Source organism: Chrysemys picta, chromosome 15, assembly GCF_011386835.1.
Source record: "Chrysemys picta bellii isolate R12L10 chromosome 15, ASM1138683v2, whole genome shotgun sequence".
Lineage (NCBI taxonomy): Eukaryota > Metazoa > Chordata > Testudines > Emydidae > Chrysemys > Chrysemys picta.
Window position 1 is genome coordinate 6,263,568 of NC_088805.1, and position 20,604 is coordinate 6,284,171.

General features: G+C 52.3%; 1 protein-coding gene across 3 annotated transcripts; it reads right to left on the bottom strand.

The window, feature by feature from the left end:
* Window positions 1-1,130: 1,130 nt before the first annotated feature.
* On the bottom strand, window positions 1,131-19,516 carry SLC7A4 (solute carrier family 7 member 4). Of its 3 annotated transcripts, XM_042847963.2 has the most exons (6): window positions 19,272-19,516; window positions 13,662-13,790; window positions 9,126-10,198; window positions 7,731-8,407; window positions 5,985-6,093; window positions 1,131-4,962 (listed from the first exon to the last, which is right to left on the bottom strand). In XM_042847963.2, the coding sequence occupies exons 3-6, from the start codon at window positions 10,105-10,107 to the stop codon at window positions 4,769-4,771; spliced, it is 1,962 nt and encodes a 653-aa protein (XP_042703897.2). In that variant the 5' UTR covers window positions 10,108-10,198; window positions 13,662-13,790; window positions 19,272-19,516; the 3' UTR covers window positions 1,131-4,768. The 3 variants fall into 3 exon arrangements, with proteins under 3 accessions (XP_042703897.2, XP_023969976.2, XP_042703896.2); XM_024114208.3 differs by lacking the exon at window positions 13,662-13,790; XM_042847962.2 differs by lacking the exon at window positions 13,662-13,790 and having other exon boundaries at window positions 19,172-19,516.
* Between the last annotated feature and the right edge of the window lie 1,088 nt (window positions 19,517-20,604).

The window sequence follows — 20,604 nt, forward strand, 5'->3', positions numbered from 1 at the left end:
TGTCTACTTAGAAAGAGCTGCGCTGTAACTTATAACTACTGGCAATACACGGTGCAGAGCCCTCGGAGACCGGACAACGCACAAGTGCACGCTGGCTTGCTGGGGACATCCCACTGTAAGGGAGGGAGGGAGGGGGACCAAGGGTCATTGCCCAGAGACATGTGACAGCTGGAGCTCTGAGACCTGCCTGGGCACTCCGGGCGTGGACTATGGGGGAGGGGGGGTACCCTGACAACGTGACAGGCAGGAGAACAAGGGGGAGGGGAGAGAGCTATGGCAAAGAAAGCTGGAGGGATGGGCTGAGGCGTAGCAGAGCCTTAGGCCTGGTCCAACACAACTGCTCCCCATCATGCCTTCACTGCCTGAAGTGGCAGTGGCATGGTCCCCCCCTCCCCTTTTCAGACAGGCAGCTGTGGCAGCAGGGACCCCTCCAGTGCGTGCCCCAGCAGCTGGGGAGTATCTGTGTGTGTGGGCGGGCCAGCCCCCTTCTTTCCTCCAGCTACTCCCAGAGTCCCTTGGTGGCCTGGGGCAGATGGGGCAGTGCAAGGCAGTGAATCAGGGTAACTCCTCAGGAGGGGTCAGTGCACTGATTACATTGAGTTTGGGTCTTCCACCTTTTCTATGCAACCACTACAGCCAGAGACTGACCATTTTTAAGGGTTCTGACCTCATCACATGACTCCAGCAGCTGGGGCCCTAGGCATGGATCTATAGTGCCTGTGTGTTAATCCAGCCCTGGGGCCTATTAAAGGCTGGGGCTGGTGACACAGGAGCGCAGACACTATACCCCTGCTGCTGTGTAGACTTGCTCCTCAAAGGGAAGTCTCAAACTCATCTCCATATGGAGTTGGCCAACACCCAGAGCCAGCAGCCAGCCTTCCAGCCCTGGTGCTTCTGCCTGGGTGCAGGCTTTGCAGGACTTGGGGACAATGCAGCAAAGCTGTTGGAGATTTGGAAGAGCTGTACCCTAATCCCTGCTGGCGCAGTAGGGGTGCCTCAGAAGGGGCTTTTCTGTAGGGCCAGCAGGGCTGGCCTCCGACTTGCACCAGGCTGACTCCACTTTCAGATAGACGGACTACAGAGCAGCGTGGACAGACTCCCGCCCAGGCAGAGCAATTGCAAGACCATAATTTATAAGTAGGGCTAGTGTCAGCACCTTTATTACAAGCTGTTACACAGCGGCACCGAGCACAGCACAGCAGGGACACACAACTCCATGGGCAATAGCAGCCCCCCGGGTGGTACATTTCACACAACACAAGTGCCAGTGCAGGGCAAGACGGCACCAACAGCATAGAGCAGTCAGGACCCAGAACAACGTGTGCTAAATACATCACCTCAGGCAGTCGCAGCCAATTCACAATCTCCTGCCCAACCTGCACAGCTGCCTCCGGTGGGCTCCAGGCGCAGCCCTCAGCTGCAGCGGGCAAACAGCCAGGCTGTCAGACCGTAAGCCCAGAGTCCCTGCTTATACAAACCCCTCCCAGTGCTCCACAAGGCTGGGGGGTCTTTGCTGCAGGGCCTGGCCATTGTGCTTTCCGTGGTGCTCGCGTTGTCTCTGCACATTTCCTCCTAATAAATACCAGTAACTAGGCCTGAGCCGGCAGCTCACCCAGTACCGATGCCGTACTCACAGCTGGCCCAAGGCCTACCTGCACCTCACGGGGGCCACAGCAGAGCCTGGAGGGCGGGGGACAGCTGACAGGCCCACTCCCGGTATGCAGCTGCGGAGGGTGGGGGAGATGTACAGTAAACAACAGCCACTTTCACGCTCCCCCGGGGCCCTGGCCTAACGTCAGAGCTGGGCGCAGTAGCTCAAAGCCAAGAGGAGAAAATGGGCAAAGGCGCCTCAGAGATGAACTGATCTGCAGGGCAAGGCCTCACCCTGACACCAGGCAGAGGGGGGCCCAAAAGCTGGCTTTGCGAGGGGAGGCCGCAGCCCGATTTCCAGGAAAGCTGGCAACAGAGCAGGGACAGCCTAGAGGCTAGAGCCTGCCAGGGCATAGGGGACGCGAGGGCCTGCCCCCATCCCGGTGTGCCATGAGAGCAGCCTGTAGGGCCACAAGGAAACTGCGAAGGGCTAGGGGCACAAGAGCCTGAGCCCCTGGTGGGGCCTGGTCTCAGCGGTGGGATGGGATTGAGAGGCAGCCTCAGGAGGGCTGCTGTAGGTTTGAACAGGCAGCGGTCACATAGAGGGGGCCTAGTTCAGCACAGCTTGCACCGGTCCTGCCTCTCACTGTCAGAGTGCGCTAGCTGCCGGGCCTCGCTGTCCTGTGTGTCGTACAGGGATGAGCGCTGCAAAATGACACGCCTGGGAGGCTGGGGGGACATGAGGGTCAGGCTGGTGGTCAGGCAGCCCAGCCGCTTGGGAGGAGTGAGCGGGGGCCCAGCCAGGGTAATGCACTATTTCACTGCACTAGGAAAGTGATTGATTGTCTAGAAACCATTCGCATGGGAATAGCTAACGAAGGGCGGGGGGATTTCTACTCCCTCTGCGGCCATGGATTTACAACCCGAGCGCCTCACCTTTGCCAGCCCCACTCAGTACAAAGGCCTGGGCCGCCCCCCAGCCCCACACTCATTTCTGTGCCTTTTAGAATAATGGAACCACACGAATGTGCCCTGGGGGTGACCCCACTGAACTGGGTTCTTGAACATGCAGCTTCTTGCTGACCAGGGCCAGGGCAGGGAATGCCAGCAGCTGCCTGATCAGCACCCGATGGTCTGTGCCAAGAACGCCAGGAAAGCTAGCGTAGAAATGCCTTGACACTGGGCACTTACAGCGCTTTGCACATTCCAAGTGCTTTACACACATCATCTAATTAACCATCACCCTCATGTTACTGGTGGGGATGAGGTTTAGGGAAAAGGGACTCAGCCGAGGCCAGGAGTCCATGTGAGAGCCAGGATAAAGTCCTGACTCCCAGCCCTGCACGACCTGGGTGGCACCTCTCACCTGTTTGCCAGAGACCCTTCATCATACACCCTGGGCCATGGGAAAAGACAGTGGGCTCTGGTGGGAATGGCCACATTGGCTCTGCTGCCCCCTAACATTTCAGGACAGGCAGGGCACAGAGCAGTGGAGCTGTAGAAAAGAAACGTGATCACTCTGTTGCTATGTTTCAGAGGGGTAGCCGTGTTAGTCTGTATCAGCAAAAAGAACAGGAGTACTTGTGGCACCTTAGAGACTAACACATTTATTTGGGCATAAGCTTTCGTGGGCTAAAACCTACTGACCGCTATACATACCTACATGCCTCCATCTTTCATCCAGACCACATCACACGATCCATTGTCTACAGCCAAGCCCTAAGATACAACCGCATTTGCTCCAATCCCTCAGACAGAAACAAACACCTACAGGATCTCTATCAAGCGTTCTTAAAACTACAATACCCACCTGCTGAAGTGAAGAAACAGATTGACAGAACCAGAAGAATACCCAGGAAGTCACCTACTTCAGGACAGACCCAACAAAGAAAATAACAGAACACCACTAGCCGTCACCTTCAGCCCCCAACTGAAACCTTTCCAGCGCATCATCAAGGATCTACAACCTGTCCTGAAGGATGATCCCTCACTCTCACAGATCTTGGGAGACAGGCCAGTCCTTGCTTACAGACAGTCCCCTAGCCTGAAACAAATACTCACCAGCAACCACACACCACACAACAAAAACATTAACCCAGGAACGTATCCTTGCAACAAAGCCCGATGACAGCTCTGTCCACATATCTATTCAAGTGACACCATCATAGAACCTAATCACATCAGCCACACCATCAGGGGCTCATTCACCTGCACATCTACCAATGTGATATATGCCATCATGTGCCAGCAATGCCCCTCTGCCATGTATAGTGGCCAAACCGGACAGTCTCTACGCAAAAGAATAAATGGACACAAATCAGACGTCAAGAATTACAACATTCAAAAGCCAGTGGGAGAACATTTCAACCTCTCTGATCACTCAATTACAGACCTAAAAGTGGCAATTCTTCAAAAAAAAGTTTCAAAAACAGACTCCAACAAGAAACCGCTGAATTGGAATTAATTTGCAAACTGGACACCATTAAATTAGGCCTGAATAAAGACTGGGAGTGGATGGGTCATTACACAAAGTAAAACCTATTTCCCCATGCTAATTTTTTCCCCTACTGTTACTCACACCTTCTTGTCAACTGTTGGAAATGGGCCATCCTGATTATCACTACAAAAGTTTTTTTTCTCCTGCTGATAATAGCCCATCTTAATTGATTAGTCTCATTATAGTTGGTATGGAAACACCCATTTTTTCATGTTCTCTGTGTGTGTGTATATCTATCTTCTTACTGTATTTTTCACTGCATGCATCCGACAAAGTGAGTTTTAGCCCACAAAAGCTTATGCTCAAATAAATTTGTTAGTCTCTAGGGTGCCACAGGTACTCCTCGTTCTTTTTCCTCTGTTGCTATGAGGGTTGTGCTGGGTTTGGCAGGGGATTCGGGTGGAGCAGTTGGGGAAGACACGGCTTACACGTTACTACGAGCTAGAGGTAGGGAGATAAAAGCCAGATCCCTGTGTGCCAGGGTATGGGAAAGGAGGCAGCCATCACCTCCCTAGTGCTTTTGCTGTGAGTGCGGATGGGGAAGCGTGTGTATCACCGTCCTGTCTCCAGAGCCCAGAGTTTGCTCAGGGAAGACCCAGCCCTGGCAGCTGTTTCGGCAGAGGAAAGTGGGGGTGGGGGGTGTCCTTTTTCACGCAGGGAGGCTGCTACGCCATTGCCGCATCATCGCTTGGCTTCCTCAGTCACCATGTCCGGCAGCTCCGTCAAGGGCTGGGGGTTGGGTTGAACCGCCTGCACCGTCTCCTCCAGGCTGCTGCTAGGGAACACCACGTAGCGGGCGCTCACATTGCGGGACATGGGCTCACGCAGGTTCTCTTTGCTGTGCCAGATGCCGTAACCGAAGTACACCAGGAGGCCTGTTGCAGCAGAGAGAGAGAGAGAGAGAGAGAGTTTGCTTTAGCAGCAAGGCAAAGGAGCTTGGAGGAGAGGAGCAGAACTGAGCAGTGTCTACTCAGCCAGGGTGGGAGGGAGACACCCATGCGATGGAGGCTCTGACTAGGAAAGGGAGGGAAATGAAAGCAGGCCCCCCACCAGCTCCCACCCGCCCACTCAACCAGCTGGCATTCGCCATGGCCCATGGTCTATGAGCCTTCCACCAGTTTCAGACCATGTGACAGTATCACTTCCCATCTCTTTATCACGGCCGTGACCATCGTAGTATCCACACCCCCTGCCGGAGAGTTAAAACCAAAGCCTCAACAGGCCGCTGGCCCGATTTCCCTCCTTACTTCCCCAGACCAGCCAGGGCCATTTCACTGATTTTTATTTTTTTAACCCAAGACAATTTTAATTCATTTTCCCACTGACAGCGAGATGCATTTTATCAAACCCTTGGCCTACAACTCCCTAGCCAAGCTGCATTCCACTCCGCCAAGGCTTTTTATAATAAACAGCAGTAGATTCTGGATTCTCTGCTCTAACAGCCGATCGCTCCCTTGGCTCCGACGTCCCCTGGGCAGCTACTGATGCTCTCTTACCCTTTGTGCCGCTCTGTTCTGAGCGAAGCAAGTTAGGCTGGTGGTTTGGCGATTGCCAGGGTCATACATTTCTTTTGGGAGATCAGCTCTGCACTTGCTTTTGTCCCTTCCTCATCTCCTCAACAGCCTTTGGCTAGTTGGTGAGAGCTGCCAGTTGTCGGAGAAGTTCTTTAGCGAGCGGCTTGGCAGCATCGGGGGCATATCAACTGCTCAGCTTTCCCCCAAGGATATCTTTGACTGCGTCCGACTCCCTAGTCATTCAAACATCGTTCTCCAGGCTTTGTTAGAGGGACTGTACGACCCAGCCCAGCATCACCATGGATGGCACCAGCTCCTCAGCTTAGAATGGGCCTGCTTCTCAGGGGAGGTAACATCACTGATTGGCCCCCGCCTGAACTCACCTAGGATCAGCCAGACGGAGAATCGAAGCCACGTCATGTAGCTCAGCTTCAGCATGAGATAGATGTTCAGGAGAATACTCAGCGCAGGAGTGAGCGGCACAAGTGGTATCTGCAAGGAAGAGCAGCCAGTGATAAGGAGAGAACATGCCTACGACAGTCACCACTAAGGCTGAGCTCACACATTCAAAGGCCAGGGAAGGGTGGACAACTGCTGAGAACAATTCTTCAAATGATATTGACCTATGACCTTTCCCCTGCTTGCAGTGAGTATAATGATATAGGGGTATATGATTGACCTTAATGTTTTGAGTATCAAAACATTGATACTTAATGCCTCGTTGTCTTGATGTTTTGCTTACTAGGTTGAAACAGACCTGGGGGGCAAGCAGGTGAACATAAGCAATTGGGTTACCAGATTTGCTATATTAAGGATTTGTTGTAGGAGGCCTAATAGTAGTAGTTATGCTAAAGGCCGGGTTTTATTTATGATAGTACAGGCCTAGAGGAATATAACTTTCGGTCATAATTTTGCACTCTTATTCAGAGAGGGTAAGCAGGAGACCATGAAAGGGACAGGGCAAGACTTCTGAAGAAGGGAGTTCAGGGTGGGTTTGGTCTTTAGGTTACCAGGCACTAGGTAGGTAGTTAGACCACACTGATGCATAGGAATCATTAGGAAATAACAGAGAGGATTGATGCAAATGGTTAATATTAGGGCTGTCAAATGATTAAAAATATTAATTGCAATTGCAGTTTTAATCACACTGTGAAACAACAGAATACCAATTTAAATGTATTATAAACATTTTGAATGTTTTTCTACGTTTTCAAATATATTGATTTCAATTACACAGAATACAAACTGTACTCTGCTCACTTTGTTATTTTTTATTACAAATATTTGCACTGGAAAGAGATAAACAAAAGATCTTGCTTCAACTTGTAGATTGCACTAAGGGGCATGCAAATGTTTAGCATATCTGGCACGTAAATACCTTGCAACATTGGCTACAATTGTGCCACACGAATGCCTGTTCTTACTTTCAGGTGACGTAAATAAGAATTGTGCAGCATTATCTCCTGTAAATGTAAACAAGCTCATTTGTCTGAGCAATTGGCTGAACAAGAAGTAGGACTGAGTGGACTTGTGGGCTCTAAAGTTTTACGTTGTTTTATTTTTGAGTGCAGTTATTAAAAAAAATCTACATTTGTAAGTTGCACTTTCATGATAAAGAGATTGCACTACTGTACTTGTAGGAGGTGAATTGAAAAATACTATCTTGTGTTTATCTTTTTTTACAATGCAAATATTTAATAAAAATACAAAGTGAGGATTGTACACTTTGTGTTCTGACTTGTCATTGAAATCAATATATTTGACAATGTAGAAAAGCATCAAACAATTTAAATTGGTATTCTATTATTGTTTACTGGTGTGATTAATCACGATTAATTTTTTTAATCGAGTTAATTTGTTTTGAGTTAATCGCTTGAGTTAACTACATAATATTAATTTTGGACATTCAGAGTGCCACAGATGGAGACGAAGGTGTCATAGATGATGAAGAGATCTGTGTAACTCAAAAGCTGGTCTCTCTCGCCAGTAGAAGTTGGTCCAATAAAAGAAAAGCCTGCACTTTAGCCACAAGCCCAGCCTTCCTCTACTGCAGACATTATTGTGCCAGGGCCATTCCAACCTCCCCCAGGCCACAGCAACCCATGAGAATGAAGGGGGCAGGTGGCTACCTGAAAGGTCTTGGTGCTCTCCTGTTGCTCATGGACCCAAATGAGAAGCAAGCTGAGCAGAAATCCCAGGCTGAAGAGCAGCAGCAGCAGGGAGTAGCTCCAGGTGGGCAGGTGAAGATGGGTGTTGCCAAATACCAAGATGGAGCACAGGCATATGGCAGACACCATCAAGGTAACCACGGCAATGGTGACCACCTCCCCAGGGTAGAAGTCGCTGAGGAACTCCAGGTAGGGCTCGAAAGTTGCCTTCAGCTGCCCTGGCTCCCGGTGCACTTTGGCTGTGTCTGTGCCCACCAGCTGCAGCTTGTCCGAGAAGGATTCGTATTCCTTTAGCTCGCTGGGGCCAGCCCCCTCGTTGGGCCCAGGACTGGGCTGGCTCCCGGCAGGCTGCGGGGGAGCGGCCGACTTCTCCTGCTGAAAGCGCAGCACAATGATGCTAGCTGCAACGAAGGTGTAAGCTTGCAGAGTGCCAATGGACAGGAACTGCACCAGGGCCTCCAGGTCGAAGATGAGGGCCATCAGAGCCATGAGCACCCCAAACACCACAATCCCGATCACGGGCACCTGCGTGCGGGGGTGCACTCTGGAGAACACCCGGAAAAAAAGCCCATCCTCCGCCATGGCGTAAACAATTCTGGGGAGGGAGAAGAGGTTGCTCAGCAGAACCGTGTTCATCGCTGGGGGGGGGAGGGAAGGATAAAGAAAGAGAGAGAGGCCACAGGGTCAGAGTCACGCACCCGAACCTGCCCACACCACCCCAGGGACCAGAGCTGGCTCAGAGACAAGGCAGCAGTGCAGTTCCTGAGCTCATGTGCACCTGCCAGTGAGTGTGGGGATCTCTCCCATGAGGAGGCCACGATCAGGCTCATCTGCTCACTCCAGTGGAGGCCATCGCTCCTCAGTGGATTTCCAGGGAGCAGGCACATGGTAGATCCAGGACCCTGCAGCCCAAGAGAATACTTTGCCATCGGGAGAGAGTGCCTGGGAGTAGGAACTCCATCCAGGACTCTGCTTCATTCCCAGGGTCCCTCAGCCCCGGGACAGACCAACAGGCACCCCAGACAATGGGAGCAACTCAGAGGGGAGGCAGCCTCCAAGGAGATGGAGTTAGCACCCAGCATTTACTATCCCCATAGTACAGCCGGGGAAACGGAGCAGAGCAGTTAAGTGACTTGGCCAAGGTCATGCTGCGAGTCAGTGGCAAACCTGGAAATGGACCCAGGACTCTGAGCACTAACAGTAGCCTGGCAGCTATGACTCAGGCCCTGGAAACATGCAGTGCATAACCCGAGAGGTCATTTCTTTCACGTACCCTGCCAGAGGACGCAGGCCTAGCTGTTAGCCCACTGGGGCACTGGGAGTCTGGACCTGAGGTTTCAGCCTGTCCATACTTACCACAAATGGAACCAGCAGCTACTATAAACCCTGCCCACGAGTAACCTCTTCTGTAAAACGCATCTGCCAAGGCGGAGTCGGGATCCAGAGTGTGCCAGGGCACCATCAGCGTCAGCACCATGGACACCAGTATATAGGCCCCCGCGGCCAGGCCCAAGGAGATGGCTATTGCTCTGGGAACCGCCTTCTGGGGGTTTCTGGCTTCTTCACTGGAGGCTGCTATGACGTCAAAGCCTACAAAGGCATAGAAGCAGGTGGCCGTGCCTGCCATGATGCCCGACAGTCCATACGGAGCAAAGCCGCCTTCCTGGGCACTCCAGTTCTTGGGTTCTGCGAGAATGAATCCCATAACGAGGATGAAGAGGATCACACCCAAGCTGATGGCCGAAAACACGTGGTTAAGCCAGGAAGATACTTTGGCCCCAAAGGAGATGAATGCTGTGGCTATCAGCAGAACACCTGCTGCCAGGAAGTCTGGGTAATGTGCCAGGAACGGTACCTGCCATGTGCCAACGTGGGTCTCGGTGAAATTTTTTATTTTATGACTAAATATGGAATCCAGATAGGCACTCCATGCCCTTGCCACCGCAGCGCCCCCGATCATGTACTCCAGGAGCACATTCCAGCCAATCAGGAAGGCCCAGATCTCGCCCATGGAGACGTAGGTGAACATGTACGCGGAGCCTGTCTTAGGCACCCGGGCACCAAACTCGGCATAACAGAGAGCTGCCAGCAGAGAGGCAAAGCCAGCAATGATGAAAGAGACGACGACAGCAGGGCCAGCGATCTCCTTGGCTACTGTGCCCGTGAGGACATACAGGCCAGAGCCAACCATTCCCCCTATGCCCAGCAGCGTCAGGTCAACGGTGGAGAGGCATCTGTTGAAGGTCGTCTCCATCATGTCATCCTCCAGAGTTTTCACCCGGTTGAGTTTCTGGCAGAAGCGGGTTAGGTCCGCAGAGCGAGGCAGCCGGCCCGCCATCTCAGACAGACAGCCCCGCCCGCAGCAGGGACGGCAGAAGGACAGGGAGGGTCAGAGCAGCGTGTCGCGCAGAAGTCTCCACGTCAAAAACCTAGCGAGGAATAAAGAAAGCATGAACCAGCTCCTCTCTCCCCCACACACGTGGCCCAAACACGAGGCAGCCCCTCTCCCTCCCTGCTCCCCACGGCCACACTTTAACTAACTCAGGTCTAGCAAGCACTAGCCTGGCTCTCAATTGCGTAACACACACATCACATGACCAAGGATACTTCTCTCCAAACTCCCAACAATTACCAGCAGGGGGCAGGCGGGTGGCAAGGGCTCAAGAAGGTTTCCAGCCGAGCCCCTACGTTCCCAGACTCAGGCCCGCCTTGGCTGTTCCTGGAGGAACCTCACCGGTTATGGGGAATTGTGTGTTACGGCTGCACACTGCAGCCAGGGAATCCAGGAGAAGTAGGGAAGAAGCAATGATCTATTAAGATGTACCGGTGTTCCATCAGAAAGTCCCTTCCCAGGAGGATTCCTGCTCACCCAGGAGTGCACCTGTCCTTTGTTAACAGGCCACAGAATTGAGTCCATATGTGTACCCACAAAGCATTTACACGGGAGCCCATCACTTCTTTGAAATGGGTATTTTAGGCAGAGCTGGTAGGATCACCTCTAGTGAAGGCTGACTGACCCTTTCAATGATAAGACCATTTTCAGTTGCATATCACTTTGCCAAACATTAAGGGCTTGGGCTGAAATTCCCAGTGCTGGATGTCTACCTCAGCCTGACTCTTTTTAGAGGTTATCAGAACCTGTTCAGCTGTTTCTGAGCACAAGGTTAAAAGGCAAAAAAAATACACTGTTTTGCCTATGTGCACAAAAACCCCTACAACTATTTCACTGCGAAACTCTAGCCCCTCCAGGCTCTGAAGCAGGGCCTGACATTTGGCAGGGAGGTTACCCTATAGTCAGGGATGTGCCTTTTGGCGTCCCCTTGAAAACCTGCCCAAATTTGGTCCCATTTTAAGCCTTTAAGATTTCGGTTCACACAACAATGCTCAGTAGAGACTGGCAGCATTAGTATCAGAGACCAACTGCACTGAGCATGCACCGTTCCCTCCCGCCTCCTACGTGCTGACCAGACTGATCATATTCTGATCCCATAGAGCATGCTCCATCCCAGGACAGTGGGGGCTCAGGAGGACTTTCCCTCTAATCCCTCCTCCCAGCTGCTGTGGGGACAGGCTCAGGACAGGGCAGCAGCCTGGCTCCAATACAAAGGGTGGAGGAGCAAAGGGGCAGGGGCTGGAGGGGAAGAGGAGGAGCAGAGGGGCAGGGGCTGGAGGGGAAGAGGAGGAGCAGAGGGGATGGGGCAGAAAGGGCCTCAATCATTACAGGACACTCCCCCCCAGAACCTGTAACTGAACCCAGGATTTCATTCCTCTGCTGTTAGCCAGCAGCTGTGAAACCCACTGGCAAAGTGTCTGCCTCATCCCTTGTTAGTGGCTGGTCCCCCAGAAGCGAAGTCTGTTCATGCTCAGAGGTCTGTGCTGTGCATCTAAAGGTTCCACCTCTGCTGGGGACCCACGTGCAGAGACATATGGTCCAAAAGGAACAAACAGAAATGTTATTGTGGCTTTTTAAAAAATTATGAAATTACATTTTAAAAAATGCTGTTTCAATATACGGGGTCAGGCAGTTTCTCCCGTGCTGAATGTTTAGTGTATGTTTGTTCCTCCATTTTTTTAAAACTGCAGCTGAGTAAAACAACCAGCCTTGGAATCGGTGATTTACAGCAACGAGCAGGATCAGCTCCCGAACAGATGCTGAGGGCCTCTGGCTAGCCGGGTCCTAGGGGAGGAGTTGTGCTATGTGCTTTGACGTGTGTAACCCACACACCTCCTGGGGGTGGGGTCTGTCCCATCGAGTGGCACAGAGACCACAGAGAGAGATTAATGAGTCTGCTCGACAGCCATATGGCTTTTAGCTCTCGCAGTAGAGGCTTATGCACTAAGCTCCAGAAACCCCAGTTCGATCCCACCTGCCGACAACTGGGCTCTGTTACACAAGGATCTCAGAGATCTTCCTGGGCAAAGCACAATTCAGGAAAGGAGAAGACAATCTACAGATGGTGGCTGGGTGCAGGGAGAACGGATAAGGGATGAATTAGGCCCCGCTGTGTCTAAGCAGAAAATGTATCAACATTCCAGGTAGACAGAATCACAGGTTTAAGGTTAGAATGGACCCCCAGATCATCTCATCTGACCACCTGTATAGCACGGGCCACCAACCCTTCCAGCCACCCCCACACCAAACCCAACAACCAGAATTAGACCAACATAATACAGACCCCAGAAGACTAGACTGTGACATGCCACAGGCAGAGAAGAGGAGGGACCAAGGGTGAACCAATGCCCCAGGCAAGGGCAGAGAATCAATTTAGTGAGATATGCTGAGATCACTCTAGCAACTGACCCACACCCAATGCTGCTGAGGAAGATGAAAATGCCCCAAGGTCACTGCTAATCTGACCTGGGGGAAATTCCTTCCCGATCCCAAATATGGTGATCAGTTAGACCCTTAGCATGTGAGCAAGACTCAATAGCCAAGTCCTGAGAGAGGATTTACAGAACCACCTGAGAGCACTGGCCCATCCCATCTAGGGTCCCATCTCCAGCTTTGGCCATCTCTGATGCTTCAGAGGAAGGATCTTTCCCACCCAAAACACCGGAAGTACATTCCTTTCTGGTCCCTACAGGTGACCAGCTGAAGTCCTGACGCACAAGATTTTAGGAACATAAGACATGAACTGGAAGAGACCTCCATGGCTGCTGAGTCCTGCCCCCATACCACACGTAACCCCATCATACAATCCCACTCATAAATTTGTCAAGCTCTATCTTAAAACTAGTTAGGTTTTTTTGCCCACATAGCTTCTTCTAATTTCAGACCTAAATTGGTTCATAGCCAGTTTATCCCCATTTGTTCTTGTGCCAACATTGTGCTTTAGCTTAAATAGCTCTTCACCCTCCATAAAGTTTACCCACTTCCACTCCCCTCTTCCTCCCCGATGTAATTATAGAGCGCATTCAGATCCCTCTCAGCCTTCTTTTTGCAAGGCTAAAAAAGCCAAGCTCTTAATTTCCTCTACTAAGACAGGTTTCAGAGTAGCAGCCGTGTTAGTCTGTATCCGCAAAAAGAAGAACAGGAGGACTTGTGGCACCTTAGAGACTAACAAATTTATTAGAGCATAAGCTTTCGTGGACTGCATCCGAAGAAGTGGGCTGTAGTCCACGAAAGCTTATGCTCTAATAAATTTGTTAGTCTCTAAGGTGCCACAAGTCCTCCTGTTCTTCTTTCTACTAAGACAGGCTCTCCATTCCCCTGATTAACCTAGTAGCCCTTCTCTGCATCTGTTCCAGTTGGTGTGTGTGTGTGTGGGGGGGGGGGGGGGGTTGGGTTTTAACATGGGTGACCAGAAGCGTATGCAGTATTCCAGAGGAGGTCTTACCAGTGCCTTGTACAATGGCATTAATACTTCAATAGCTTTACAGGAAATGCCTCACCTGATCCATCCAAGGGTCACATTTGCTTTTTCACAGTCACGTCACATTGGCGGCTTATAGTCATCCTACGATCAACCCACGTACCCAGGTCTCTTTCCTCTTCATCACTTCCAACTGAGGAGCCTCCAACTTGTAGCAGAAATTCTTGTTATTAGTCCCTAGCTGCATGATCTTGAACCTTGTACTATGAAATTTCATCCCACTGCCCTTACCCCAGTCCTCTAGGTCATTCGGTTCTTCTTGTGTACCTAGTCTGATCCCCCTCTGTACTGATGGTGCCCCTCAACTTTGTGTCATCAGCAAATTTCGTTTGCACTCGTCCTACTTCTTGTGCCAAGGTCCTTAATAAAAATATTCAAGACTGATCCTTGAGTAGCCTTCTGCCAGTCCATCATTCACTTTTCAGCACAACCCGTGGTCCTCTCCTTTAGCCAGTTCCTTACCACCTTACAATTCTTGTACCAACTCCCATCTTCTCCTGCTTCCCTGATAATGTAGTACTGTATCAAATGCTTTACTGATAGTAGATCTATGGCATTTCCCTCACCTAAAATATCAATTATCACAGAAAGACATTGGGTTAGCTTGGCACTGTCTTCCTTTGGTAAGCGCATGCTGCATTACCTTCCTTTTCCCATTTACTTCCATGTATTTAATTATTCTTTCCTTCTCAGTTTATTTTAAAGCCTTATGTACCTATTGAGGTCAGACTAAGTGTGTTTCTCCACAACTGGACACCTGCAGCTGGCCCGTGCCAGCCAACTCGGGTTCACGGGGCTCAGGCTGTGGGGTGGTTTCACTGCAGCGTAGATGTCCAGCCTCAGGCTGGAGCTCAGGCTCTGGGATCCTGCAAGGAGGGAGGGTCCCAGAGCCCTGGAAGTCTACACAACGATGAAGCAGCCCAAGCTCCGTGAGCCCGAGTCGGCTGGCACAGGCCAGCTGCAGGGTTTCTTTTGCTGTGTAGACATACCCTGACAGGTCTATCATTGCCCAGATCACTCCCCTGCCCCCTTTCTTAAGTATTACATTAGTGATTTGCCAGTCACATGGTACCACCCCCAGTTTGATCGTTTTATTAACATCCTTGCTACTGGATTTAAATGTCATGTGCCAGCTCTTTCAGTATTCTGGGATGGAAATTACTGGGTCCCCCCCAACGTGAGCACATTAAGCTCTTAAAGTGTTTCTGCCACCTCAGATGTGGTTTGGAACTGGCAAGGAGGGGAGGAGCACAAAGGTGGCCAGGTGCCGCTTTAGCACCTTCGTGATTCTGGGCGTGTCTTTGGGCCGCGGTTTGTTACAGCTGCAAACTAGAGCAGTCCAGGGGCTGCCCTAACTTATGGTTACTGCCTATGGAGCCATCCAGCAGACCAGGACAGCCAGAGTGCAGTGCTCTGGCAATTCCCCTTCCCTCCTCCAACACTCCTCTCCCAACATGCCCCTAACCTGAGGGCAATGAGAAGCCCCCCTTTAACATCAGTGGACTCCCCCGCCTTCACCAGGGGAATTCCTGTGCCTGGGCTCCACCCCCTTTGATGCTAAACACATTATGTAAAGAAGTTAGCACATGGCCCAGAATCAGGGCATTGGCTAGCACAGCAAAGAGCCCTAGTCTATCGACCTTCTGAGCACGCTGCAAAGACCATTGTTCCTGAGCCGCTTGGAACTGCAGGTCACAAAGATCTTGGGTCATTCCCAGGTACTGGAAAAAGAACAGGAGTCCTTGTTTCAGAGTAGCAGCCGTGTTAGTCTGTATCCGCAAAAAGAAGAACAGGAGGACTTGTGGCACCTTAGAGACTAACAAATTTATTAGAGCATAAGCTTTCGTGGACTACAGCCCACGAAATGCATCCGAAGAAGTGGGCTGTAGTCCACGAAAGCTTATGCTCTAATAAATTTGTTAGTCTCTAAGGTGCCACAAGGAGTCCTTGTGTCACCTTAGAGGTCCTATGATGGTGTCACTTGAATAGATATGTGGACAGAGCTGGCATTGGGCTTTGTTGCAAGGATAGGTTCCTGGGTTAGTGTTTTTGTTGTATGGTGTGCGGTTGCTGGTGAGTATTTGGTTGGGAGGCTGTCTGTAAGCGAGGACAGGTCTGTCTCCCAAGATTTAGGGGTCTAGTTAAATAGGGTGCTGAGCTGAATTCACTTTGGGCCAATGGTGCACCAGCACTGGGGCTCCTCTACTACGAGCTGAAATTACAAAAGTGCTAACGTTATTAAGAGCTGCGATCACTGAGTACTGTGTTAAGTGCCCAAAGTGAATTCAGCTCAGCACCCTATGTAACTAGACTCCTAATGCATCAAAGTTAGCTCTGACATTCAACAGTGGAGAGAGGAGGTAGTGCAATTGGTGTTTCAAGCCCTCAAAGAGGGCCCATACCATCAGGTACAAATAACCCCATCCTCTCTCAATTCACTGGGTTTTGTAACCCATGCCCCTTGTCTAGCAAGTGCTACTTAATTACTGGTGAGACTTTCTGTCATACAACAGTTCCACTGGCCTTGCTTCACCGAATCAGGGTAACAACACTTTATTCTTCCTGCTCCAACAACAGAGAAACTGGGGATCCCGCACCAGCCAAAGTAACCACTTTCAGTTGTTGTCCCAGGCTAGGCGGGTAGGTGTGCCTATGCAAACAAGGTCAGCCCCTGAAGTTCTTTTCAACCCTCACCATAATTCACCACCAGATGTCAGGGCAGAGCTTATCCTGACTCTGCTTACACTACAATACCCACCTGCTGAAGTGAAAAAATAGATTGACAGAGCCAGAAGAATACCCAGAAGCCACCTACTACAGGACAGGCCCAACAAAGAAAATAACAGAACACCACTAGCCGCCACCTTCAGCCCCCCACTCAAACCTCTCCAGCGCATCATCAGAGATCTACAACCTAGCCTGAAAGACAATCCCTCACTCTCACAGATCTTGGGAGACAGACCTGTCCTCGCTTACAGACAGCCCCCAAACCTGAAGCAAATACTCACCAGCAACCACACACCATACAGCAAAAACACTAACCCAGGAACCTATCCTTGCAACAAAGCCTGATGACAGCTCTGTCCACATATCTATTCAAGTGACACCATCATAGGACCTAACCACATCAGCCACACCATCAGGGGCTCGTTCACCTGCACATCTACCAACGTGATATATGCCATCATGTGCCAGCAATGCCCCTCTGCCATGTACATTGGCCAAACCGGACAGTCTCTACGCAAAAGAATAAATGGACACAAATCTGACATCAGGAATCATAACATTCAAAAACCAGTGGGAGAACACTCAGCCTCTCTAATCACTCAGTGACAGACTTGAAGGTGTCAGTTTTGCAACAAAAAAACTTCAAAAACAGACTCCAAAGAGAGACTGCTGAACTCGAATTAATATGCAAATTAGACACAATTAACTTAGGTCTAAACAGAGACTGGGAATGGTTGGATCATTACACTAATTGAATTTTTTTTCCCCGTGTTAAGTTCTCCTCACACCTTCTATGGGTCATCTCGATTATCACTTCAAAGATTTTTCTTCTGCTGCTACTGATAGCTCATCCCAATTGATTGGCCTCTTACAATTGGTATGCGTACTTCCACCTTTTCATGTCCTCTATATGGATAAATACCTTCTGTCTGTGTGTTTCACTCTATGCATCTGAAGAAGTGGGCTGTAGCTGAAATAAATGTGTTAGTCTCTAAGGTGCCACAAGTACTCCTGTTCTTTTTGCGGATACAGATTAACACAGCTGCTACTTTGAAACCTCCCAGGTATTGGGTTACTGATGCAAATAACTGGTCAATAGTGGCTACTGGACTAGTCCACTTTTATCACACATTTCCAGAGCGTCAGGAGTGCGTGGGCTCCTCGTACTGAGGGACTGTATAAACCTAAACAAGTACAGTCAGGCAGGGAGGGGCCCTGTGCCACGTTCCCTAGATGATCATCACTGGCCAGGCCTTGGAGACAGGGCTGCCCCTTTCTCCACCATGCTGCTGAGGTGGTGAGTGCAGGACCAGACTCGAGGTAGGTCTATACTGCATTCGTACCCTGTGATTGCAGTATAAACATCCCCTCACTGTCCCAGCTCCTGCTGTGTGCCCTCCTCTGGTGTGCAACCCACACCCACTCCATGGGGCTCCGTCCCCCTCTAGTAGCGGCTGGCCCACATCCACAGGTCGAGGAGCCTGCTACAGCTTTGGCGAACAGAGCCGGTTCTTTCAGCTCCGACAGAAGCGGTGCCTGCATTTAGAACCAGACAGCCCCAGTAACGGCAGTGTCGGCCACCCACTCAGGGAATCGTGTAACATCTTCTGCCCACTCTTCAACCAGAGACCAGCTTCTCCCTCTATACAGGGCCAGGCTGTCCCACTTGCCTGTCAGGCTCCCAGCTCCCTGAAGCCTCCTTAACCTCCCAGGACCAAACTACCTGTCCCCAAGCTCTCTGCCCCAGAGGGGTCTCAGTTCCCAACAACCCTCCATGCTCCCCCCAGCCTAACTCCCCTCCCCTGGCTCTCAGAGCGACCCCAGCTCCTCCCAGGAGCCCTGGACCTGGTAGCTTCCTGACCATGGCTCCTCTCCACCCATTGATCCCAGCTGCTGCAACCCTAAATCCACTTGTTCCACCTGGGTGCTAGTTCACCCAGGCCCCAACCTTCATAGACCCACTGGCTCCAGCTATTGGTCCCTTAATTCCGGCCTCCTGCTCCTCTGGCCTCAGCTCCTCCCCACCACCACCCCCTATTACCCACTGCCCCACTCGCTCCAGCCCATCAGTAACACCATCCTCCAGTTTTCTTTCATCTGCCCCAATCACTCCCCGCCCCAGGCCCCAGTTACTCTGCCCTCACTGGCTGCACTGCCCTCTGGGGGAAGGGGAATGGGGTTTTTCTCTCCCATTCTGCATCTTTTAGGGGTAGCCAGCTCCCTCTATCCCAAGGCACCACCAGTGGAGCTTGACCGCTAGCCCCAAATCCTCTGGGAACTCCAATATTCAGGGGAACGGACGGCACCCTCCTCCCAGCACCGGGGCAAAGCCCAGCCAGCGAACAAGCCGGCCCCTCCTGCTCCCGGCTGCGGCCCAGGCAGACAGGCCAGCTGGGCAGAGACTGTTGTGCTCAGATCCAGGGACTGGGGGGGCACAGGCAGTCCCTGCCCCCAAGGGGACTGGCTCCCCGTTCCCCTCCTGGCCTGGCCAGCTGGGGGAGGCAAGGGGGAAGCTGGCCGCTCACTGCTGCTGGGAGATCTCTTGCCACCTGTCCGGCTCGGGGTGGAGCAGTTCTCCCAGACCCAGCCTGCCACGACTGAGCCGGGGGGGGGGGGGGCAAGGGACAGACGGCAGTGCCCGCACCCCCCGCAGCGCCCGGTGCCAGGAGTGGGGGAGGGGAGTGCGTGCAAGGCCGGGGACCGGGGGGGCCCCTCGCCCCGGCCCCTCCTGCTCGCCGCGACCCCAGGGGGGTGGCTCCGGCCCTGGGCTGCACAGGTGCCAGGGGGGCGGGCCGCGCTTACCTGCCCCGGCGCCGGGCCGCGGAGGGGATGATGCGGTGCGGGCCGCGGGCATCGCTCCCCTGTCCCCGCGCAGGACCCGGCCGGCCCCCGCCGTATTTACCTGCGCGCCGCCCTCCGCCCGGTGCTCGCTCCGCCCGGCGGCCGGCCGGCAGGGCCCGGATCAGGCTGCGCCCGGGCATCGCGCCGCGGGCTCGGCTCGGCTCGGCTCCGCACAGGGCTGGTTCTGCAGCCTCGCTGCGGCTGCCCCCGGGGACCGCGCCCCGACCCGCCCCCCGCCTGGACCAGGGCGGGGTCTCTGCCCGGCGCGCCCGTCCCCGCGGTCTCAGCGCCTCGCACGCAGGCGCCTTTCCCCAGCCCCGGGGACTCGGAGACAAAGGCCAACCTTGCAAAGGCGTCCGCTGAGCCGGGGCCCGCTGAGCCCTCGAGCTGCGCTCGCTCGCTGGCCCTTGGGGCAACTAGGCTGACCAGATGCCCCCATTTGATAGGGACAGTCCCGCTTTGGGGGTCTTTTTCTTATAGCGGCTCCTATTACCCCCACCCCAATTTTTCACACTTGCTGTGTCGTCACCCTGTGGGCAACCCTGGGTGTGAATCCGCCCTTCACAGCACGGCTTGAGAGGAACATAGATTCAAGGACTGGAAGGGACCTCGAGAGGTCATCGAGTCCAGTCCCCTGCCTGCATGGCAGGACCAAATACTGTCTAGACCATCCCTGATAGACATTTATCTAACCTACTCTTCAATATCTCCAGCGATGGAGATTCCACAACCTCCCTAGGCAATTCAAGTCTGTCACTGAGTGATTAGAGAGGTTGAAGTGTTCTCCCACTGGTTTTGGCACTTTCCAACCAGGAAGGCCAGTGACTGCCCCAAGGACAGACAGGAGGGGGAGTTAAAGAAAGTCTAGGACCGAGACAAGGCTAGAAGTGGTTCCGCTCGGCCCAGCTCTGTTACCTGCACCAGGAGACCCACCTGGCTCCCACTGCTGCCTCGTTCACTACACACCTGAGCCTCTGTCTTAGGCCGGTGAGGGCTGATGACCCCTCCCTCCAATTGTCACAACTCCCCCCACCCCTTTACATTGAGTAGAAAAGTAAGAGTAAAAATGGATCAATGCCAACAGTGATCAGCCTATAGAACTGAGGGGGAGTGGGTGCTTGGAGAGGTAGACAAAGTACTCGACCTTAAAGAGGGAGGGGGTGCAGGGAGTGAGAGTTTGTTTGCTTCAGCCAGCAATAAAGTTTTCAGCACCTCCCACTCCCCCAATTGCTTTTTGTGATCCCCTTGGGGGTCGTGACCCACTGGCTGAGAAATTCTCTCTGAATGCTGATGTGAGGCAACAGCCTCCCAACCGTAAGCAAATACTCACCAGCAACCGCACACCATACAACAAAACCACTAACCCAGGAACCTATCCTTGCAACAAAGCCCAA

Bases quoted from the DNA above. Each gene is read 5' to 3' on its own strand.
- SLC7A4 (XM_024114208.3), bottom strand. From the start codon at position 10,107: ATGGCGGGCCGGCTGCCTCGCTCTGCGGACCTAACCCGCTTCTGCCAG. The intron at 8,408-9,125 runs GTAAGTATGGAC...TCCCCCCCCCAG, and splicing joins AGCTGCTGGTTCCATTTGTG to CGATGAACACGGTTCTGCTG. The intron at 6,094-7,730 runs GTAGCCACCTGC...TCTTCCTTGCAG, and splicing joins AGAGCACCAAGACCTTTCAG to ATACCACTTGTGCCGCTCAC.